The 25,842-nt window shown below is 37.5% G+C and overlaps 1 protein-coding gene across 7 annotated transcripts in view; it reads right to left on the bottom strand.

The window, feature by feature from the left end:
• Nucleotides 1–25,842, bottom strand: part of RBMS3 (RNA binding motif single stranded interacting protein 3) — a 1,487,986-nt gene that overhangs the window by 102,399 nt on the left and 1,359,745 nt on the right. For 5 of the 7 annotated variants that reach the window (XM_073222890.1, XM_037008610.2, XM_037008616.2 and 2 more), the window contains one exon: nt 7,934–7,980. In XM_073222890.1, the coding sequence (XP_073078991.1) occupies nt 7,934–7,980 (47 nt within the window). Of the gene's footprint in view, nt 1–7,933; nt 7,981–11,250; nt 11,290–25,842 lie in introns of all 7 variants that reach the window. The other 2 variants (XM_073222891.1, XM_037008613.2) reach the window with 1 other exon arrangement.

The raw sequence follows: 25,842 nt of genomic DNA, 5'->3' as shown, positions 1-25,842 counted from the left end.
CATTATTGGTCTCATTCAACATTTCCTTCTTTAGAGAGCCCTGTTGCTAAAGTAGCAACCATCACCTCTTTTTGATCTCTATTTCTTACCTTTATTTTTTTCCATTGCTCTTATCACTATCTAACAGAGTTTAAAAAAAAATTTATTTATGTATGTATGGATTCATGTTGATAACCCTCTAAAATGTGTATGTTAAACCCCTAATGCCAGTGTGCCTGTCTTTGAGGATGGAGGCTCTAAGGAAGAATGGAAGGTTAGAGGAGCTCCTGCGAATGGGGCCCAGATTCAACAGAATTAGTATTCTTACAGGAAGAAACACTACAGAGCTTGCTCGCTCTCTCCACACCCAGAGGAAAGGCCACGTGAGGAGGCAGTGAGAAGGCAGATGCCAGCAAGCCAGGGAGAGTCCTCACCAGAAATACTCACCAGCAACTGAATTGGCCAAACCTTGATATTGGCCTTCTAGCTTTTAGAATCATGAGAAAATACATTTCTGTGGTTTAAAGCCATCCAATCAATGGTATTTTGCAATGGCAGCCAAGCTGACTAATACAATGTAATTGTTGGTTATTTTTCCTTTCAGAACACCAGCTTCAGGAGAGTTGAATACATTGGCTGTGTTGTCTAGAACAGAGCCTGGGACATAACAGATGCTTGACAACTATAGTTGAATGAATGAATGCAGAGCAGTTTAAGCAGTTACAGTATAGGATGGTCACTACCAAGATGGTGGGTGCAGAGAAGATGAGTGCCTAGGGGTGAGAACTCAGAGAAGATAGGCCAACATTGCATATTTGTAAATACTCAGGGGAAGCTGGACTGATACCTGCTTCCTAGCATGCACAGGTATTAGCAACTAGAGAAAACAGTCCTTTTCTATAAAATGCATGGTTTGCATTAGAAACTCCCCTTTACATCTTATCTTTGACAGATCTTATTTTTAAGGCAATGAACAGAAAGACTTACTTGGGGCTCATAATGACATGACAGGCACCTTTGACCACTCCACAAACGGTCCTCCTCATTCACCATGCAGTGGTTTAACTTCTGTTAAAAACCCAGTTTTAGCCTCTTACACCAACAGAGCGAATCGTGCATCACATTTTAGCATGGCTGATTTATTTTGTAAAATGCACCAATTGGAGTATTAAAAAGGAAAGCAGTAAGGATTGGATTGACAGGCAGAGTTACAGGACATTTTATGGGAAAATCAGAGAGCAGAAACATAAAGAAATCAGCCAAATAAACTGATACTAACAAAAGAAACCCTAGGGGGAAAATTTAATGCATTTTGTTCTATCTGCTCTAATCCTATCCATCAAACAAAATGACATTTCACACTTCCCAGCAAGTTCCAATACAGCTATTCACATCAGAGCGTCATTTAGAACAGAAAATAAAGTGGGTAGAATGGACTCAGCACATCATCTTGATCCCCTATTTCTGGTATTCTGGAATAAGCTCTTTCCAAGTCCAAACATAAAATGGAAGAGTATACAGGAAACCCTTATTTAAACCATAACAAGAGAGGCTGTTATTGCATCTGAAGCTTAGATTCCATTGCTAAAGAAAATGCACAGAGCCAGAATTCAAAGAGAGAACTGCAGAATGAATTTCCCAATCTTTTTTTTTTTTCTCAGTCCCTGCCGTGTATCCATTGTAAGTTAAAAACACTTTCACATGGCCATCACATTAAAAAAAAAGAACATGCAGAAAAGGAACATTCAAATAAATACTTCAAGCATAAGTACTGTGTTCTAGAGACCAGGGAAAAGAAAACTGACAGAATTTTTCAGCCATAATAACAAAGCTAAGGTAATTCCAAAAGGGTGCCTTAATGTTTTGTATCTGGGAATATATGCGGTGTGCCTTGCAAATACTATTATGGAAAACTGGGAATGAATTTCTTAAACTATTTTCCTGGGAATAGTTTACTCTCTTGAGAGATATTTCTTTGCCAAAATTCACATAGCATTACGTGCGTAAGGAGTATACCTTTTATGCTTTGTCCAGTTGTTCTAAACTAGAAATGATTTTGCTATCCAGGGAATATTTGGCAGGATGGAGGTATTGGTGGTTGCCACAATTGGGTTGAGGTGGGAGGGCTACTACTGGCATCCGGTGCGTAGAGGTCTGCATGCTGCTAAACAAGGTTTCATATGAACAAAATACCAAATGCAATGTGGCCAAGAGAGTGATCTAAGTGTGATCTACTTCCAGAACTCTACACTGGCCTTTGAAAAACTTAACACTTTTAAGGAATGCAGAGTTCCTTGGTTCTCTGGCATTTAAAGCAAGTGGGCTCCAGAAGTCCACAAAATGCAAGTCTAGGCCATTAACAGGACATTATTTTGCCTGCAGAAAAGTCATCTTAAGGGGATTTGGCAGTCAGTAGTAATATGGTGAAATCTTATTTTACTGACAATAAAAATAACATGAATATATCAATAACCTCAGGGTAGAATGTTTTTTTCCTATAGAAAAGCACACAAAATCCTATTTGCACACTGAAATAAACAACACCGGCTTGTCTTTCATGTCCACAGGCAATATTGTTGGAGTCAGAACCATGGATACTATCCTCAGGGTAACACTATAGCACAAGATTAATAAGTTATTGGTCATTTTTATTGTAACACCAACGTATCATTCACATTAGATTCCTTTCCTAGCGTAATAAGATAAGGTTTCTGTATCACTTAATATCAAATGCCCACATAAAACAGCTGGCAAACCAATGCTACAGAAAACATGTTTTTATCACATTTTTCCCAAGAATACATTTTATTCAAATAAAACAATCTGAGAAGCTTTTATACAGCAGCCCTTAGTGAAAAGGGCACAAGAAAGATGAGATTTTGAATACTAGGAGGGATAACTTCTCACCTCCCACACTCATATTTGAAAGGGATGGGATTTCATATTGGATTGCTCAAGAAGCAATGGGGCAATAGTAATAACAAATTATAGAGTCATGCCAGATAACTCTGAAAGAAGAATGAACATTTTTCTTCCCATAAATTAGCCTAGAGTACAAAATACTACCATTTCTACTTTCCCATTGTGATCCAGACACTTCTTCACTGTAACCTTCAAAGTCTTAGACAGAAATGACACTGAACCATATTTTTTTTAATGTGGATAGAGTCAAGCAGAAGACAGAGCTGACATTTTCTACTGCCCGAATGCAAACAGCACAGATTCACCATGGTCCACATTTACATATTTGCTCTTCATTAGCTAAAAATCAAACTAAATTTGGGAGTATTTGTTTCCATTTCATGTTGCTGTATTAATGTGGAGGTCATGGAACTCAGAACATTTAACTCTTTATACAATTTGAACCACTAACTACAACCAAGCCACATATTTACTTAGGATACTCAGAAAACCTATGGCTTAGTACAGTCACAGAATACCACAGGATTCTAAAATAAGTTCCTTAGCTGTGACATGAGGCATCTCCAAGTGGAAAGCTCATGTCGGTTCTCTACCCAGCAACCCTTCCTAATCCCTCATTAGAACCCAGTGGCCCTCTTCTAGGATTCTGATGGCAGTAATTTTCTTTATTTTTCTATTTGAAAAGAATATAAAGACATAAACACCACAAAATAACTCTCGCTCTCAGCCCTACTTCTCAGGACTCTGGTGCTCTCCAGAGAACTACTGTCACTATTTTTTGGGTATTCTTTCAGAATATTTTGAACACATAAAAGTTAATACATATATAAATCTCATTGTATTTTGTGCTTCTATCCTAGTACCATTTGCATTGTACCTCACACTGGAAATGAGTACCTGTCCATTTTCCTGATAGGATGTGAACATTTTCTTTTTCATATTTACATCACCAAACTCACTTAAAACTGTGCAATGGGTAGATATTCAAAAGGAACAAAACATAGCTTGCTGAACGGAGTGGACTGACGCAGGGAAGGGGACTGGTTTCCCTAAAGCCATCTGGATGCGTCCAAGCAGATATCATTTTTCAGTCTCATTTCCTATGCTGATTTCACATTCACCATACTGGTTTAAATAGTCTATAAAGATGAGTAAGGCATGGAACCTGCCTTTATTAAGCTAATAGTCCAGCATGGAAATAAATGAGGTGTCATGAGTATGTGATAAAAAGACTAGCAAGTCATGGTAACATCAAATACAGTGTAATAACAACATCAATATTTACAGTGATGATTCCACTGTACCATCCAGGACTCCCTTAATCTCAACCAAGACTTATGAAAAGGTACTATTACCAGTACCTCCATTTCACAGAGCAGGGAACTAGCACAAACAATTTGCCTACATCTGGTAAATGGCAGAATTTTGATGTGCTTCTAGGCAGGCTATGTCCAAATGCTTAACCACTCTTTATATATTCTTTCTTATGACTATTTGTGTGAATAGCTCTGCCTAGTATGATTTGGTGGTGTTCTCTGGATCAGAACAGCACCAAGAAAAGAAAAGAGGGAGAATGTTTCTCCCTTGTGCCAGGCAGAGAGAATTCCATGAGCAACAAGGTACAGAGGTGTAAAGTAGTACGGCATGTGTTTTGAGAATCACAGAAGGTCCAGATCAGTTGCAGGAAACAAGTCACAGAGTTCTTTAACAGCATTCTTGGAAGTTTGAGTTTTGTTTTCTAGTTAGTAAAGTTCACCTAATACTTTAAACCATGCAGGTAGATGGTTACTATAATCACACTTTGCTTTTAAAAAACGTATTCAAAAAGCAACATGCAGAAGGTTTGAGAGTCATATTAGAGACAGGTAAAAGCTTAGTACAGGCAGGGAATTATGCTCTAATGAACTCAACCAATGGCAGGGAGGAAAAGTTGGGCTGACGATACAGTTCAAAGGTAGATTAAATAAGTTTTATGACCAATTTCATCATGAAGAGTGTTATAGAGAGTGAGTCCAGAGAACTGGAGATTATGGCCTAAATGGTCTTAGAGTGAATTAACAACAACAAAAAAAGGGAACAAGCAATTTGATATTTTTTTTTCATTGGAATTTCTTTAGTTTGTATTATTAAAAACTGCTGAGGATAGTAGTCTCAGTTTGGGGCTTCCAAAAATATTTAGGAGCAATGCCTAATAGGCAGTTAGAAACACCAGTGATCCACTGATAGTGTTCTGCATCTCGTTAGGAACTTCAAGTATTGACTTGGGAGTCTTTGTTCCAATATTAGGGGAGCAGAAGAAATTGGCCAGACAGAAGAATAAGAGCAGACTGAATCCTGAGAAAAATTCGTGAGAGTGGGAAAGAGAGGTAGAAGTAGAAAACACCAAATGAGTGGTAAGAGTGGAGAGCGGGTAGGATTGGCCAAGAATGGACTTGCAGGATCCAAGGATAAGACATTATAACAGGGCATACATGGTTACAGCAACAAGGTCAGGAAAGGCAAGTCAAATAACATAAGGGCTAAAGAAATGTCAGTTACAACTGACAAATTAAGAAATCATTGGTGCCATCAGCAAGGGAAGTTCCAGTAAGGCTTGAGACCAGAATTCACGCTTTAATAGGCTTAGTGAGAGAAGAACATGGAGAGACCACGGGCGGAGAAAAGTGAAGTCGTTTAGCAGTGTTTATGGCAGTCCACTTGGCCTCTACTTTGGCACCACCCCAAATTCATTTGTGGCTGTTCATATTAGGAGCTGAAGTCCCCTATTTTCTTTCTCTTCAGGTTGGTCATGAATACTTGGGAAATTATGTCTTTAGAGAAGAAATTCAGACTGTAAATTGTGCATTGGACAGGTGACTGACTGAAGCAATGTGTAAGAAGGCACCACCCTGTCACTCTCATCCCCATCTTGGTCACTGCTGCATCTCCAGTCCTTGACCTACAACCTTGGGCAAGAAGGCACTTATACTGGATATACAGATATAGGCTACCGATAGGTAGGTACACACACACGTACACATACATGTGTACCAAATATTAACACTTTTTGAATCTCGTTGTTGGACATACATGTATTCATTCAATTACTATTTTAATTTTCCCATGTATATGTAAATTTCCTGTTCTAATTACATGTAGTTTTACATGCATTTATTTATTTTTTGGATTTCATAATTTTATTAGGAATATCATTATCCTGGTACCTTAGCAATTTTTTTTTGTTTTGTTTTATCACTATTATTTTTTTATTAAGGTATGATTGATATACACTCTTATGAAGGTTTCACATGAAAAAACAATGTGGTTACTACATTTACCCATATTATCAAGTCCCCACCCATACCCCAATGTAGTCACTGTCCATCAGTGTAGTAAGATGCCACAGATCCACTATGTGCCTTCTCTGTGCTACACTGTTCTCCCCGTGATCGCCCACACCATGTGTACTAAACATAATAGCCCTCAATCCCCTTCTCCCTCCCTCCCCATCTGCCCTCCCACATCCCTCCCCTTTGGTAACCACTAGTTCATTCTTGGAGTCTCTGAGTCTAGCTTTACATGCATTTATCTCTGAAACCGTGCATCCTTAAATTACAAATATAAAAAAGTACTTGGAACATAGTATAGGTTCAGTAAATGTCATTCCCTTCCATGATATTACCTATCTTCTGTCACTATCGCTTAGTGTATAATGCCTTATTTTCTACCCTTTGAGTTAACTATTTTCTCTCTTCAACTGTATGATAAGATTCTAGATGACTTTCTTCTTCATATCTTTACTTCTGTCCACTCACCAAGTTTTTAGTGCCTTGTTGGAAAAAATAAGGAAATGTTTACAGGATAAATGAAAGGATATTCTTAATTTTCACTCCCATAGGGAAGTTTTAATCAACAAGGGACAGAGGACTAGATTCCCACCCTAGCCTACCATCCGTGCTTGCTTTATGGAAGGGAAGACTATGAGTTTCTTGAGAGCAAAGGTCTTGTCTCATACATTTTTTTAAAGCCTTTAGAAGAATGACAATGTGATTGGCAGACTCATAAGGTGTTCATTAAATGACTAAATAAATGACTGCCTGAATGAGTAGCTATAAGAATAAGTAGTACTGAAACAATTTCCACATCCCACAGATTTTCATTAGAAGCAGCTGACCAAATAGGAATTAGACTTTCATCCTTTGTATTATCTATGCTGATCTTAAATGAGGCCTTCATTCTGATTAATTCTTTAATGAGACTGCAAGACAGAAAACTGAACACCATGGAGAAATCCAGAATAAAAGTCTGTGAAAATAAAACTAACTAACCAACTAAAGAATGATTATTGTCAATTGCAGAACAGCAAAAGCAAAGAGTTTGGAAAGTAAAAAGAAAGTTTCAACCAAAGATATGCAGAATTGAAGGATTTTAGAGAGGCCAGATCAGCCGTATACATATCTTATTTTTCAGAGGAGGAATTTTAGGCTCTGTGACTTGTTCTAAGTAAAAGGACACAAATGTCCAGATTCTTATTAAGGTGAAGAATGAAGACATAACCACCAAATTGCTAACTTGACTCTGTCCATTACCTTCCTGCTGAGATCCAGGAGGCAAGAGTAAAAGCATTATTCATATTGAAATGCACCTGGGTGCACACCGGAATTACTGAAAGCTGACCTAGAGTCATCAGCAGGGGCAAAACTCTTATCCTAGAGGCACACAGATACTTCTCCTAGTCTAGCTCTATCTGAGCCCCTCCTGACATCCTATTCCCTACTCTTTCTCAGATGACAGAAAGCAGGGGTAGGTGGGGGCGCAATGTGAGTAGAGGCACTGTTATATAGAGGTGAGAATGGGTGACTGGGGAGAGGTTATGACGTCATCTCATGGAAGATAAAAGCACAACAGCGAAAAATATTTGATTTAAACTTTTTGTTTAGACCTCTAAAACCAAAGAAAGATTTGCACATTTTTCTTCAGTACTGATGTCAGAGCTCATGAAGCCTTCTTAGATATCCTAGCAATTAACTTAGAGACAATGCAGTCTACTTACCCATTCTGTATGGCAGCAGTGGGGTCATAGGTCAGAGCCATGCTAGCCTGTATATAGGGGGAGAGGGGAGAAAACATCTTAACATTTTTATTGCAGTGCCCAAAGCATTCAACACACACAAAGACTTTTATCTTTACTTTTCATGATTTAAGTTTATTTTATCCTATATATTTCTCCACCCTGACTGGCATGACTAGCATTTTTACTACCCACATACCAGAGTCCACCAAGTGAGTTAGGGAGTTTATGTCATGTATCCAGACAAACCAAAGCACAATGCAGCTTGGATGAATTCCATTTCTGCTTCATAAACCATCCGCTGTCTAGTCTGGTACCCTTATAATTCTCACTATTGTCAAGAGCACCTATTTATTGTACATCTCATGGCATGAAAAAAAGTCAGAATGAGTCCTGTGGTCAGAATAAGAATAAAAGCTACTTAAAATGCATTCGACCTTTCAGAAGACAATGTTAGAAATATTTATTTTAAAATAGATCGTATGCCTCAGGGGTATGTAGGTAATGAGTCACCCAGTGCTTGTCCGATATATTGCTAGCACCTGTCCTCCCACAAGTGGGTGAAAGGGAAGGTCATTTACACATGATGGGAATTCTAGGCCTTGTGTCCAATCAAGGGGTGGTTTTGTTCTGTTTCTAAGAATAAAACCACCTCTGAAAAACTACACTGCTGCCCCTGGCAGTTATTTCAGAAAAGGATAGAAACTTCCTGACCGGTGATTCATAGCCTACCGCCTCCCTTCATACACACCATCACATTTGACCCTCACAACAACCCTTTGAAGTAGGCAGGAGAAATATGTTCTCCATTTTATAGATGAAGACACTGAAGCTTGGAGAGGTCAAGTGACTTGCTCAAGGTCACCTGTTTGGAGGCAGAACCAGATTCCAACCCATGTCTTCTGAGGAGGGCTCCTTTTCGAGCTCTGCTGTGACATTGACCTAGAATTTGAAAGAGACCCGAGGATCATCTCCAGCAAAGCGGTAGAACTTCCTCTGTGGTGGAACAGCACGCCACCATTTGTTTTTCACGGCTGTCAGCCTGGCTATTGCTGGCGAGCAGAAACAGAATATTGAATGGAACAAAACTGACTCGGTTGCCTTTAGGATGCATTCTTTTTTTTCTTTTTTGAAATTTAAAAGTGAATTTGATTCATGTCAGCTTCCTGGCTTTCCTACTGCCCTGTCATTATATAAGATATAACCATGGGGAGAAAGGGGGTAACAGGTACACAAGGCCTCCTTGGGCATTTCTTTTGCGATTTCCTGTGAATCTATACTTACTTCAACATAAAAAGTAAGAAAAAATGAATTAGCTTGGAGGGCTTTTGTAGAGGATAAGAAAACCATAAAAACTTTAAAGAAAAGAAAAAAAAAACGAGCTTTTGTGTTTGAGTTTTTTCCAGTATGGTTGAAGGGAGGTTTCCTGTTGGGTTCATTGAATTCCTCAGGTTTAGCAGGTAACTGAAAAGGAAATCGCCAGGCTTTCTAAGATAGGGCCTGGAGTTCAATATGGCTTGGCTACATTCAAGCTTAGATTCATGCATGTTTTTCCCCTGAACAATAATTTTTAAATGATTGTTAAGATTGGTATGAGGAAATAAAGGGTAGAGCCATATATGAATGGAATTGGCATTCAGGGAACATACATAAATTCAAACAGAGTCTGCAGGCAAAGCTGAGATGACTGAAGTTAAGAGAAATGTGCTGAGAACACATGTTTAATGATAACTTTTCTGACTTATGTTAAAAGAATATGCAACTGAGAATATGACAAGCTGGGAGATAGGAAACTGAGAAGAGAATTGAAGAGCAGAAATGAAGGCAGATTTTTATTCTTGCCTTGAGAAATGCCAAGGTAGTGGTGTCTAAATTCTAAGTCTAAATTCTTCCCAGAAAGGGACCTCTACCATGTGGCTGGTGGGTGGCTTGTCCTAGGCTGAAGACTCCCCAGAAGGGACCTGCAGAGGATGAAGCTGAGACCTAATGGTTCTGGGTTCCAGAGAGGACAGGAATAAAAGCTATCCATTTGGGATGAGATTTTCCTCTTAGAAACACTAAGTTTCTCTCCACTAACTTATCCAAGAGGCAGAATGAAAAAAAATGGGCTTTACACTCCATAGAGATACTGTTAGTTCATGAGAGATTTAGGATGATAGTCATATCTTCAACTTCCTAATCACCCCAGATTGTTTAAATCCTAGGGTATTATAGGAAGCCTTTCTTCATCCAACTCATGTTTACTTCTTTCCCTTGTTTTTATTTTCCAACAGTGCTCAGAGACCAATGTTATGTAGCCTTTTGTGAGTTACAAATTGCTTTGAACATTCTCTTTGTATGCATGTATTTGTTCTGGCAAATTTAGGTAAGGATTTTTTCTCTCATATTTTACTTGAATTCTTCATGGATGGTAGTTAGCCAATCAGTTCTAGCCAGAATTATAGTAATTATCAATAAGCTCTATCTCTTTGTTGAATACATATTTGATAATCAGAAAGGCTAAGTTGGCCTCTTCCTCCATCTTAAACCTCTATCCATCTTTGAGAAGATGGAAAAGAACTGCACAGATGGTAATGTGGCTCAGTGGAAAGAATATATGTTTTGGACCTGGGTTCAAGTCTTAGCTCTGTTATTTTCTAACAGTGTGACCTTGGGCAAATAATTTAACCTAATTGAGCCTCAGTTTCCTCAACTGTGAAATGGTAGAGTAATACCTACCTCATCGGATTGCTGTGAAATTTAAATGAGATTACGTTTGTAAAGCGCCCAGCACAGTGCCTGGAGACAAGACACATACATAAATATTATAATACAAAGCAACATGTGGTAAGTGCCATATGAGTGACATGGATGAGGTGTAGGGGGAAGGGGATGAGGGAAGGCAGGTGGAGGAGGTACAGCTGAGTGGAGCCTTGAAAGATGGATTAGGATTTCTAAAGATGGAGATGAGAGGTGGAGGCCAGCTCGGGCTAAAGGTGTGTAAATAAAAGGGGCAAGGTGGGTGATTCACTTGCAGTAGAACACTGGAGGGGAGCAGTGGGAAAAAGACTGGAAGGGACAAGGGAGGAGATCTTGATTGCTTGGCTCCTCTTGGGGAGCCACTGAACATTTTTTGAGTAGGTAAATTGTACAATCAAAGAGGGATTGGACAACAAGAAACAGCATGAGCCTCCAGGAAAATAGGGTAAATCTGGAGCAATGCACAACTGGAGTAGGCACTTGGGGGTAGGGGGGTGGAGAGAATCTAAGGTGGGATTGTCATTGTAAAAGGGTAGGGAATGAATACAAGTTTCACCTACTTCATGATTTTGCCTAGGGACAGTCCTGCCTCTGAGTACCTTTGGCAAGAGGAGACAAGAGATAGTGTCAGGTCATATGCATTTGTAACATTGTGGGTAACAAAACAAGGCATGGGTTAAACAAAAGGTTGTTTGAACTTAACCTGTTGGTAGAATATCATAGCACAAAACTAATGCTTGGTTGCACCTAGTTTTCATTTCATGTGTAACAGATTGTTCAGTTATAATTCTAATATGGCCTTAATGAAGATTTTGCATTCGATTTCCTTCTGTTTCTTTTCACAAAGGTAAAAAAGAAAATCGATTTTGCTGCTCTGTCTAGCCACCTTCATACTAAGCTTGAACCATGAAATCATCATTATGTAATTACCAAATTTTATGGCATGTTTACAAACTCCAGAATCACACAGAAAGTAAAATAACTTGAAACAAAATGAAAATGTCACACCACATGTACAAAAATGATATTTAATCCTGTCACTGTTTTTGAAAATGGCTTATTAGGTTCACAAATATTTTCCATTTTTCAAGTTCACATTTTTGTGTATCAGAGGCATTTACAGTTTATTTAAAACAAAAAGGGGTATTTTTGTCATCTTGCAGCAGCAGCTGAATTTTGGCTTAGTATATCAGCCATACTAGGTAGGGTCTTTCTAATCATTCTAGACAGAATCTATAAGAGCTAAATATTTTAGAGGAAATTTTGAAATGTGGCTTATTAAAATAATTAGGGTATCGTAATTGTTTTTAATAAATGTAGATTTATTTAGACACCTCAGTTTGACTTGGGAGCTACATATTTGACATTCATAACTTTAAATGATTAATATCTAAATAAAATGGTGATAATTGTGGAAACAGGGCTGACGATGCACTCATTAGGTAAAAGGCATTACCATTTCAGAATGATCTGAACAGTATGCTTGGTCTTATCCAAAGACAGAGGATCATTAACCATAACAAAGTCAATGAAAAGATAGGCTGATAGACTTGTTTTTATCATTTTCAAAACCATTTTTTTTACACTGTAATAGAAATGGAGACCAGGAAGTTTCAGGCTGTGAACTTTATGTGGACAGATATACTGTGATTCACCGAAAATTGAAACAGTGATATTTTTGCCCAACATTTTCCTCTTCCTAAATTCTGCCTTGACACATGATGCACATAACTGGATGAGTTACAAATGACTAATCACAAGAATTTCCAACCCTCTATGGTCAGATTGAAGGCAACACTTTAGTAAATATGCAGTAAATGCTGTAGTATTGTTTACTCAATTAGTACAAGAAGCTAAAGAAGCCAAAGAAGAAAGAGATAATAGTATCACTTTCTGTATATCATCTTTATAAAGTTTATTTCTTACAACCAATTTTAATAATATTATCACTGTTAGCTGGTTATGGTTATGAATTCAATAAATAAAATAAGATGGCCTAAAATGTGAATAAAAGGGCTTGAAAATTATAATGTGTCATTAAAGTTTAGGTACTGCTATTGAAGTGAAACCTCTTAACTTTGTTTACACTTATTTACCAGTGTTTCTCTTTAGGAGATGTGTCCTTTCAGTGAAGAAATCATAATACAAAATGACATATACCCCATGTGTCAATGATTAAAAATATTTAAAATTGAAAAATTTCTGACTAGAAATAAAACAAAACTTAATTTTTACAATGTTAAACATCAAAATATTTGTGTGATGTAACTATAAATGACTTTCCTTACCTTTCATATATTTTTATCTGATGCTTTTATATAATGAGAATTACTTTTCTAACGTGGAAAAACCCTTTCACTTAAAGAAGCATATTATATCCTCTATGACTTGTACAATTTTAAGTGCAGGAGTGAAAAAGAAAGCACATAATTTATCAAAGTGATGTGTCTTAGAGGCCTGATTCAACAGTAAGCTTCGAAGTATCAGGAATCATCATTTCGCTTTGCCAAATCAGCACAACACAGAAGAGCTGGGATGGGTGGGCACTGCTACAGCCAGATGGCTTCAAGTGGGAATGGGCAGGAGGTCGGGTATTAAGACTGAGATTCAAGGATAATGAGACAGTAGTTTCTAGTGGTGGAAGCTAGTAAGAATTCATAGATCTAAACGGCCAGACTGGCTGAGAAATGGAGGATTTCATATGTGACCCTGGACGTGATGGCTGTCCAAGCTATTCAGAGGAGCAAATAATGATCACAAGAAAACCACATGATCAATACTCAGTGAAGGTTTGGCCAAAGGGCTCTTAAGCTCCTTCCTGTGTAAAGAGGAACTAATCCTAGGAAATAATACACGCAGAGAGAAACTGGGGGCAGGTTATTGTATCACTTGCTGAAAGGGGAGGTGACAGAATGAACTCTGGCCTTCCTAGGAGGCAAGTGGTAGGGTTTCACTGGGACAGCCCTGGCAGGGTCAGGCCACTACTGAACGGTTTGCTTCTCTCACAGAGGCAGTCAACCATGTAAGGCACGTGTTTGCTTTCACCTGCTGAGAAGATGCTCCCTGGGCTATGTGCAGCCAGTCAGTCCCTCTCCTGAAAAGAGGATGAGGGACAAATGAGCCAGTACACAAGGAAATCACCAAACTACAAGAGCGAGATGAGGCTGCATGGTCCTGAGATAAGACAGAAACATCCCTGTTAATTGTTCTATAAAAGATGCCAAACAGCCTGTAAAATGGCTCACACTGCACTCCCTTGCTTTTCATCATTTCTGAATCCAAGGAATACTTATATTTTAAATCACACTTGATTAGTCTGCATCATTTGTCCACCGAATTTTTCTTCTATTAAAACTGCTTTCCTTGGCCTCTGAGCCCCTCCCTGGACTTCTTTTTGGGGCTCCTCACTCCGTCTGCCTTTGGGATGCCAGCACTCAGGGCCACACTTCCCTCCTCCTCTCAGCGACAACACCTGCTTTCTGATCCCAACTATTGTTTGTTTCTGAGTGATTCCTGAATTTTGGTCTCAATCTCAAATATCTATACTGCAGCCTCCAGATTTGTTGCCGAGTTAAATTAGTTAAGTTCAATGTATGGTCAATATCTTCTAACAAGTTATCATTCCTTGTTTGGGTGTTTACTAACATCCTTTGGTAAAAATATCCTGTCTTTCCTTGAACTTCCTTCCAATCCACCAGCCAAATACTGTGAAGACGGTTTTTGTGAGAGGCAAATCTGGCCACATCCTAATCCTTCCTGTCACCTTTGAGACAAAACATGGCCCATACAGCCCTTCATGATCAAGTCCAAATGCACCTACTCACCTCCACAAGCTCGCTGTACAATTCTAGACCATACCCTTCCCCAAACTCAGACAGACACTCACCCTACTCTAGAGTGCGGCCTCTGAGCATTTGCCTCTGTAGCTTTAGAAACTGGAAGCTCTGCATCATGCCTAAGGAAGAACTGAAATTCTCTTCTTCCAGCTCCAGACTAGATGTCACAGCCTCTTAAAGCCATTTCTCTCCATGTGGTATTAACCCCTGATTTTCTCTGCTCCTGTGACCCAGTATCTTGCCAATAGGTTTCAGCCCTGGACAAGTTCACTATGGATTCAGTGAGACTAGGGAATGACAATGGAACATTCTTGGGGTGAAAGGGTTTATTACCCGCTTGTTCTCCTGGCAGTAGCTGGAGCAATACAATTCCATCTAGATCCAACAGTCTGCAGGCCTGTAATCCTCCCTCATTTCTGCCTCCACCCAGAGCACTGGGCAGCACTCTTTATAGACTCAGCCAGTAATAGCTTATTGCCTACAGGTGTGGAAGCAGTAGCCTAGCAGCAGGCCAGTTATATCATCAATTAGTTCAGGTGCAGGTGAGGATCAGGGCCACAGGAACCTTCACTTATGCAAACCCAGGGTGGGAGCTACATGATCGTTCTCTGCTACGTGCGACTCTCAGCTGGCCTCTTCCTCACATTGGGCTTGGTCTGTCCTCTTCCTGGGCCAGTGTTTGGAATTTATTAGGAACTCAGTAAATGTTTGTTAAGTGAATTAATAAATGAATAAACGGCTTAAAGAAAATTTTGCATCTGGACTTCATATTTGAAAATGTAATTTGAGTGTTGTTAATTCATCCTGATTACTACAATTTCCATTTAAAACTTAAGCTGAACTCAATTGAACTTCTAAAGAAACTGTCTCAGACCTTAATTGGTTAGTAGAGGGAGGGGAGGCAAGATGATTATTGGGCTTGTTGAGACCTCCCAAGGCAGCAGGGAAGCCAGTGTTACTGAACAAAACCTTGAGCAAGAGCCTGGGAGGAATGAACAGCAGTTAAAAAACCTGGAGGTCCCTTTTATCCAAGTTTCTGTTCCAGAGTGTGGAGAAGATTGTTAGAAGTCATCTTGACATCTTGAGGGATCCATCAGAAATCAAGCAAACGAAATGCAGGGGATGTATCACTTTATAAAATAGCAAAAATAGGCACAGAATAGAGAAATTTCACCTCTTTCTGTCTGAGAAAAGAATATCAGGAGGAGTAATGCTGTTGTTTGTGCCACTATGTCATCAGGATATTTTAGGATATTTTTCGTTTTTGGCTTTTACTAGAGCATTCTTGTCAGACAGAGAATTTCTCCCTTATATAGCAATAGAGAAGGGCAAGATAAAAAGATGCAGACAGAAATAAGCCTGGAAGGCTGAGAAAGCCTACATTGGCTCAAAAACAAACAAACAAAAAGCATCATTAAAGGGGAAATGGAAGAAAAGCTGTATTAGTGTTAAGTGATGCAGATGGCTAAAGATCTCAAAGTCTTGAGGGGAAAGAAGGTATCCTACCAGCATGTCATTAAAACCTAAGTTAAATCAAGCCTTTAATGATAATCAAAAAGGACACAAGAGAACATTGACAGATTTTATGCAGGTGCTTCTGTTTTTATCTCAATCTAAGTGACCATGTGGGGAAAATGAAGTTCCTATAGCCAGGATCCTCACCTGACCCTATACTACTTGATGATGTAATTGGCCTACTGTGAGGCTACTGCCTCCATACCCATAGGAGATAAGCTATTATTGACTGTGATTATATAAGGAGCTCCACCCAGTGCTCTGGGTGGAAGCAGAGATGGAGGAGGATTATGGACCTGCAGACTTCTAGATACAGACGTGATTCTAGTGCTCGACCTACCGCTGGGAGAATAAAGCTGGGTATAAACCCTTTTACTCCAAGAATGTTCCATTGTCATTTCTCAGTCTCATGAATCCATAGTGAACTTGCCTGGGGCTATAATCCTCAGGATAGACACCTACCATATAGGGCAGGTAGGGTGAAAAATCTAAAATGCTGAGATTGATACCAGAGCAAGACTATGCAGTCAAAAAGAGATCAAAGTCCTAGGAATCTGGCTAATTGGCCCACATTCTCCTGGGTCTCAGCTGCAATTTGAAATTACCTGGAGGTTATAATTGATACTCTATCAATAAAAAATTCTGAGTCTTGTGGCAAGCTGGGTCTCCAGAAATCTCCCAGTTGGTTGATGTCCCACTTAATTGCCTTGATCTGGGTCAAGGGAAGATAGGAGATATGGAGATCACTTATCAGCTTTTCCCTTTGTAATTGTTTAATATAATCTTCCCAGCCTTAAGCTCTTTCTAAGCCCTACCTCCTCTCCAAGAACATTAATATGTTTTCCCATCTTCTTCCTTGAGAATGGACACCAGGTGGAGGACTGGAGATCATCATCAACCATATTATGTTCAAATTTCTTAAGATGTAATTTTTTATCTTTAGTGACCATGGGTTAGTAAATACTGCATGCAGCAGCTTTAAAATAAGAACACTTAACCAAGTAAGAAAGTTTTCATGCTGAATTATTGAGAATTCAAGTTCTTGTGCCAATGGGAAGATCTACTTGGAGATTAGAAGGGTCATTTACCCAGATCCTGCTCGCTATCTAGGTAAAGCATATGAAATAAATAAAATTGCATCTGGTATGTTGGTTAACAAACTCAATTGCAAGTGTTGTCATACATCGGCATAATGGCCAATTGCTTTTTTCAAGGTCAGATGTATAAAGAATGTCCTTCAGTTCAAGGTTAAAAAGACTCTTTATAGAACCTGACATTGTTGATAGACACAGCTTGATTTTTTAAAATGTCTCATTAAAAAAAGAATTCAACAACGAATTGCCAGGCACTGTAATATACCCAAAGGGAAGAGTAGTGAACTACATAGGTGATGTTTCTACCTTCATGGAATATGGTTGAAGACACCTGAACATGCATGCTATTATGATCTTTCAAAAAATTCTTTAGACATAAAATTTCATAGGAAATTGTGCTTCAGTTTATGCTTCAATTTTTTATTTCTACTGGCTCGTTGAGGAAGTACTTCAATTTTATATTTCCAAACATAAATTTCCTAATGTTCAATATTATAAAACCAAATTGCAGTCAATATGGGTTCCCATAAAATAGAAATGATGTATTCCTTGGTCTTGTCATCAGGTTTTTCTCCTCCTTAATAAGAAGAATATTGACTGGTGATTGATTAAAAAGTTTGTGAGCTCAATGTACTACTCACAGCAGATCCCACAGAAGGCAAGGGGGCCACATGGTTGAGCTGCATCTTGTCTTCCTCACTGCTAAGATGTCTCAAAGCATGAGCTTCACATTAGCTGTAGTAACAGCTAGTGACAGCCATATGCTTTCAAGAAACTCAACAAAATATTCTGTTGAGAAGGTTTCCTATGAAATGTGACCATAGGAATAACCTCTTCTCTCCAGATTTAATGCAGACTGTTTGTCATTACTTTCGCATCCATCTGTGTAGCCTTTAACATTCATCTTCCATATCAATGTGACCCACTTTGGTTCCTAAAGTGTCAATACAGTCTTATTCTCATATACAGATAGCAAGTAAATAACAATTCTATAAGTGATTGTAAATATAGTTTAATGTATTAGGCTACTGTCTTTTTTTGTAACAAGAAATATACATTAATTTTTACATTGGATCAAGTGTTCAATGATCTTTATGAAGTGATTATAAGCCAAGTGGTCCCTTATAGACTCATTAAATTAATTAAAATAGGATCAGAACTTCTTTCTAATTCCTTGGAAAGTTTTATACTTGTTGTTTGAGTAGAATAAGAAATATCATCTTTAACTCAAAACAAATGATAATTGACTGTAACACAGCTTTTCAAATGAAAACAGTTTGTTCAAGCCTTGGTATAATTACTTTTCATGTCTATACACATTGTTTTTATGTCAATGAAAGAGGCATAAACTTAAACATGAGATTGAGTCTCACTCAATAACAATAATCATTAAATAAGATACAATTGATTCTTATTATTCTCAGTAATTATATTCTATAAAGTCACCATGAACACATTAATGAATAATTTATCATTGCTACTGGACAGAATAGGTTACTGCAAGCTTCTGATCATAACATTTTCACCAACTGCTCAATACAAAACCTTGTTTGATGTGTGTTTCTGTCTAAAGACACCTTTAAAACATATACTGTTGATTCACTAACATTAAACTCACAGCCAACTGTACAATAAGTCATGCCTGAACAAAGCTGATCTCCTTTTTTTTCTGTGTTTTCTCCATAAGGCACATTACAGATTTCTTGTGCTTAGGAACATTGGATAGCACATCAGCAGTACACTTAATGGCTGTTTTAAACAGTGAAATCACCAGTGACAAGCACAAATATGCAAAATACATGGCCCTAAATAAACCAGGTAAAGCACACTTGTTGACAGTATAGGAGCTGAAACAAGAACGCAGAACATCATACATTCAGTGTTAGCTGGAAGTGTGCATGTTTGGTGACTCAAACCTTTCACTGCTTTGTACATTTGGAAATGACCATGAAAGAATTATGAGCATTCATTCTGGGCTTAGAAGTAAATTTTAGTGAGTAGGTAAATTTGCAAATATGGAGCCCATGTACAATGCAGATCAACTGTATCTTTTTTCAAACTGATAATTTCATGAGTATGAGTCTTTCAATAAACAAAAGGAAATTTTATAAATAGCATTAATACCACTATTTATAAGGATTCTAAAAAGTTGTTATACAGAAGAATTTGGTAACATTGCCCCTGAAATAGATTAGAATGTGGGTACTTGAAGATTATTTACATCCAGCACCATGGAGACACAGAATATGCAAGAAAATTCCCATTTCCCAATACTTTGTTAAATCCAGTAAGTCACCAATTGTGGCATTAGAATGCTTCTTTGATCAAAGATAATTGCTTCAAAGGATACTGGAAGGTACTTGAGCATGAGGAATATTTTTCATAGCTACAGAGGTTGTGTAAGTAACTTTGGTATCCAAAATTAATTGCCATTACTTCCCAGAATAGATAGGTTACTAATTGATCTTACCCTTTAAAAACATCAACCACATAATTCAATTCTCAATAGTAGCTCAAACTTTTCCTTGATATCTACCAATAGTTCAAATTTTTCTTTTGCTTTTTGTTTCTTTCTTTTTCACGCATCTTCTACATCTAAGTCCCCCTCTCTCTGCCAGCTCTCGGCTTTTGTAATTACCAGACCTTCAGAAGAAAATTGGCTAGAAATTTGAAAACCACCTAACGTTTCAGTGTTGACTAATGCTTGGAATGCAGATAATGATTTGGAATATGATCCTATAAAAACATTAAAAAATACATAGTTCAAAATTGAAATAATTTTTACTTATTTTGTAAAATATTTTATAAAATAAGTAAAAAATTCAGCTGGGAAATGGTACTGGTAACAGATTTTCCTTCGAATAAATGTATCTTTAAAAATAAATCCCATTTGGAAAATAAAAAGACATAGACATGATATGACATTGGAAACCAAGGAATTAAGAATTCAGGTCATAAGAAACACATAACGGAGCCAGCTTTCTACCTTTCTACTTTGTGTGGGTGATATTATGATAGTTATAATAGTTAATACTTGAGTAATTATAGTTTGCTAGTCACTGTGCTCCATGTTTTACCTTCACCACCTCAGTCAATCTTCCAATCACCAAGTAAACGCTTTTAACCATTTTCATTCCACTGACAAGGAAACCGAAGTTTAAAGATGGGCAAACTTGCCTGCGTTTGCCACTCAGCTTGGAAGCTGTCGAAAGCTGTGATTTATACTCCAGACTTTGTTCCCTTAGCCACTAAAATAGAGTGCCTGTAAATCATGAGGAAAAACAAGCAATATTGAGCACATCATGGATGTGGACACACACGATTCCTTAACATTCAGAAAGAATTATTATCCCCATTGGGTGTATCAGAGGACTCAAATTTTATTAAAGAACGTCCCAAAGCTTAAGTTGCTTCTCTAAGCATTATTCCCTCTGTGCCACCTCAGTACCCAAGCACACAGGACAAGTGACAAGGTGGAGCTTTCCAACTCTGGGGAGAACTTCCGGTTTGTAAATGGATACAAGCCAATTTCTCATTAACCTACTGTAAAAAACATACCATTGTCAACCAAACAGTTAATGATTAGTAAAAAAATATATGTGAACTGATTTTCTTGTGGTTTATGCTTTGCTGTTATTATTACTATTTTGTATTTGGTTTATTTCACTGTTGCATAAGTATGATGCCAACTGCAGTTGGAGATTTTATTACTACAATGCTAAATTATATTCTAGTCCACTTTTCATCTCCTACTTTATAGAAAAAGAAGATCTTTGCCATTTCAGGTTCCCCTGGGGTAGGAACCTGAAATGTATGTTCCATCATGTCTACTATATCCTGTCTGTTGCCCTTCACACAATAGACACTCATTAAAGGGTTTATTGACTGACGGATGTTTTATGTTTAAGCTGCTTCTTCTTCAATGTGACCTTTTTAAAAATCTCTTTCAAACAGAAATTCTTCTCTTAAAAGAATATTTCTGCAAAAAATCAGCCATGTATTAAGGAAGTTAAGAAAGCAAGTAGGAGACACAAAGGGGATTAGAGGGGTCATTTAGTATGTATATTTTGAACATACATTCAGGGAAGAGGTCATCCTCACACGCTGTCATGTTCTCAGGATGCAGAAAAAATTAGTCATGGAAGGAACAAATGCTTAATGATGACAAGAGGACTGAGGATTACGGTGATGAACAAACAGTTGTTATTGATAATTATGATGCCAAATCTGTGAGTATTCACCTACTTTCAAAAAATAAAAACCAAAACAAACATAAACATCAGGACAGATCCGTCGGAGAAAATGTTTATTCATCTGAATGGGCATACAGGATGTAACTATTGTCTTACTGAGCCTGGCTGTCTGCCTACTCAAAATCTGAAAAGATGTCTTTGTCTCAGTCATAAATGGATTTAGTCAGAATAATTACTTTTAATGCCCTAAGGCACATGGGAAGAGGCTGGATGGTGGAATCAGGTTTATCAACTTTGCCTGCACGTGCTATGGACATCTTAATAGCATGAGAAATCCCATTCTTCCACATGACTTTGCAGGCCTTCATTCACTTACTGGCATGGAAGAGATCTTTTATTAATAGATGGACAAGAGTTATAAGTTTTACAGCACAGAGAAATTTTTCATCCATCACTGAAAACAAGTTGATTTCAGTTCTGAGAATAGACAACATATTATCTGGGTTATAGGTCATAACACATTACTCAGCTTAAGTTGGCTGTGATAAAACTGATAACCTTAGCTCTCAGCTCACTAAATAGCAGATTGTGTGAGAGCATTAATAGGATCTACTAATCTAAGGAAATTAAAATAGACTATGTCAGTCTATTTGCTCCCTTAAAGCTTTTCAAACTAACCTGCCCAGGTAGAGCCACAGCATTCACTACACTAAGGGGTGCCAATGACATCTGATTTGTGCGAAAGGCATCCCCTGGTATTATGTAGTGTATACACTACCTTACTGTACCCAGAGGCCTGTGTCTTGTGCAAATAAAAATGTACTTAAATTAAATGTCTCTGAGAAATAACATAACTATCAAGTCTCATTTAAACTTGCTCTTTAATTGGGGATCGGTAAGGAATTCTAAAGCTTAGTATTCCTAGAATGCATCCCCCCAAAGGTACTTTATTTTCTCTTCAACATAACCTAGACACTTTTCCTGGCAACCTGAATGTTGATTGTTAACAATATTACACTAGTTCCATTAATTCATTTTCATATCCTGATTGTGAAGATAATCTTCTTAAGTGTTTCCATGGTAAGAAAAAATATGTTCAGATAGAAAATACTCTTTACTGTTCATTGCTTTTAGATTGACTCTAGCAGAGAACTGTAAATAAGATAAAGGCAAGAAATGCTACTTTATTGATTTTAGTTTTTGTAATAAAAATTTTGGCACTTTTTTCACTAGACATCTGAGTCCTTTGTTGGGTTATTTTTTGTTCAATTGCCATGCCTCTTGTTTGTGTCCATGGCCAAAATATTATTTCTTGGAAGCAAATTCCCAAAGCAATTGTTATCAATGACATTTACTGACTCAATTAGTATAGGGCCTGGGAAGATTTTATAAAAGCCAGATTAGTTTTGAAGCTGTTGAGAAATAGTTTGTTTATGATATTTACTATTTAAGGGTAACATCACAGCATGAAAATTTGGTGAAACAGCATCATCTTCTGTGATTTGAAACTTAGCATTTACTTATATTGAAAATTCTGAAAGAAACCCAAAGATTAGTCATGACAAAAATCAACTGAAAGCAATTTCAAAATTTGAATGACTTTCATCATCATATTAGACATGTTTATTTGATGTAATACAATCATCTTTACAACATAGCTGAATGTTTTTGATCAGCTGTTCTTATCAATTGGTATGTAGAGTTCCAATAAATTTGGTGGCTTTTTGTAGTCATTGGAAATGCTTTCCTTTGGAAATACAGGAAGACACAAAAGGAGTTCCTCTTCACGGTCCCAACATATGTTTGGACTGATTTGAAGCATTCTAGATTCCAGACCGGCCACTTGGGGGACCACCAACAAGATCAATGTGGGCAACATTTTGCCCAAAGTAAAGAACTGAGCATATAGCCTCAGATGTCATGGAATATCTCGCCAATGTAATGTCAGGAGAGTCAGTGATGATAAAGTGACACCATTTCCGAGCTAGAGTGACATTAAAAATATTTCACCACCAGTATGGCATAACCACTGGGCGATTAGAATAGAAATGTTGGGGTAGGATCCAAGGGAACCCCTGCTCTGCCAGCCAGTACCCCATTCTTACTGGACCATGAGAAATCTTGGAGAAGTTACCAGGGTGGAAGAGGCTGTGGGGTTGCACTGACAGACTAATGCTAGTGTTTATTTATTTATTTACCAAATTATACAAATATATTTTTAATTAATAAGGCATGGCTTGTCTGGTATATGAAGTTGAATATCAGCACTGTTCTTTGCCTCAAGCTCCTATTGGACAGTGGTTCTCAAAGTGTGGTCCAAGGACACCCAGGAGTTCCTGGACTTCTGGGAGATTCACATACCCCCCCCTTTTTCATTGGCATGTCTATATGAAGCTAGATATTCTTCATATACTTAAACCAAACAGCATATTGCAAGAGCTTGAAAGCTGAAACAGATATTCAAATCTGGTCACCTCTTATTAAGCCAGTAATTTGCAAAACATGTAAAATGGTGCCATTCCCCCACCCCCACAAAAAAAAATTGTCTGGTTTGAAACATATAGTATTTCCCATACAAATATACTTTTTTGTTAACTGTAATAGGCTTACTTTTTTAATGAACTAATGCATAATATTTTTAAGAGTATAAAGGGATGCCAAGCCCAAAGAGTTTGAGAACTACAGTTAATAAATAAAATAAACTGTAGAGCACCAGGAAAGATAGGCCTAATAGCTTCAATCCTTGATCATTCTGCTCAGTCTCAATTGTCACTTGAGAGATTAGTTAATAACTTTAAAATATCCTTGAGTTTTTCACTTAAGCAAAAACATGTCCACCAGCATATATTTGTATTTTAAAACCTCACTAATTTGCATTAATTTATGTGTATAAAGTTTTCAGTATTAGTTTTTTTTGGTAAAGAAATGCATTTCAATAAACTATGCTAAAAGAATTGTTATCAAAATGCTACCCAGAAGAAAACAGCTTTAAGTAATAGATTAAAATTTTAATTAGTTGATCAATTGTCATGTTTAAAGTACTTCTAAGATACTTGCCATCAGCTGGTTTTGTATCTTAAGCATTTCATTTGAAATCCTTTTCACACTACTCTTTTCTATCTGACTTTCAAGAGAGAAACACAGTAAACATTAGCCTCAATCTGTGCTATTAACTTAAATTCTGAAGCATCAGAATCTAAATTATCATCTTTCATTTTTTGTAAGGCCATAATGATTGAAAGGTCTACCATTATTTTATATAACAAAATGAACAAACAAACAAGCTAAAAGCAAATACCCGAAATGATCTCAAAAAGCCGGGATGCTAATGGTCTACAGGTAAACAGATATGGAGTTCAAGGGAAGATGCATGTTTCAATCTTAATGCTGGACAAAGAAAAGGAACAACAGAAAACCCTCCACAGTCCTCACTGTGGTTAGAGTTTCAATTCATGAGACCAGCGTGGTCTAAGACCTTAAGCAGAGAATATAGGAAGTGCTCCCAGGAGTCTAAGGGGAACAAATGCAGATTGTCTTGTAATAAATCTATTGATTATAAGAGGAGAACCAATTTCAGAAGTGTTAAAATGTGGAAAAACAACAATAAATATATGTGTCTTAGAAACAATGAAATACAGTAATTAGAATTTACTGCTATAAAAAATTAATTAAACATTGTTTACATAGGATTAATTCATATTATGTCATACTTGATCAACTTGCTAATATACTCTAGCAAGTACCATGCAAGGGAAATAGAAGGAAAAAATATATAATGACGAATGTACAGTTATCCAACACTCTTGGTCTGTCTACATCTAAGACCATGATCAAGGTATAAAAATTAATAATGATCATCTCAAAACCAAGATATTTGATGAACATATTTTTAGCACATGCTATTTCTTCTCCTGGTTTCTTTCCTATGCATGTACACACGTAGAATATATATACACACTTGGAATATATTTTTATTGGCCACAGATAAGTTTATTAAGTCCCTTGATTTTCATAGTCCAATAGGAAAATCTGTAGTTCTTAAAAAGCAGATTTTGAAAACAAAGATTAGGAATATACTTTTAAAACCTACATTTAAATTATAAGGTGCTTTGGGCCCTCACTGATTCCACACTGCTTCCATGACAATAGTGCACATGGGCTTTATCATGCTGTAAATCCCCAAAGCCCTAGATTCTGTAAACAGGAGTAGCGGGGCACATCTAAGCCTACATTTCTTTTATGTTTATGGGTTCGGTTTCTAAGAAAGATACACTCAAGTGAGGGGTCTTGTTGCAACTGGCATCTCTTTTTTTGAAATGTAATAATATAGGTTTTTAAGGAAACAGGAACCAAAGTTTCAGTCATTAGTGCCCAGTTACCTGATGGGTATTGATGCTTTTGGCTATAATGTGTGATGCAGAAATCTCTACTGAGCAGGCATTTGACCCAACCAAATTTTACAGGATCAAATGAGTCCTTCTAGACTATGGATGTTTCATACAGGACTCATGTGG

This window comes from Manis javanica, chromosome 15 (genome assembly GCF_040802235.1).
Source record: "Manis javanica isolate MJ-LG chromosome 15, MJ_LKY, whole genome shotgun sequence".
In the NCBI taxonomy this organism is placed as follows: Eukaryota; Metazoa; Chordata; class Mammalia; order Pholidota; family Manidae; genus Manis; species Manis javanica.
The sequence above is the reverse complement of the archived record's forward strand: the minus strand, read 5'-3'. Positions and strand labels throughout refer to the sequence as shown.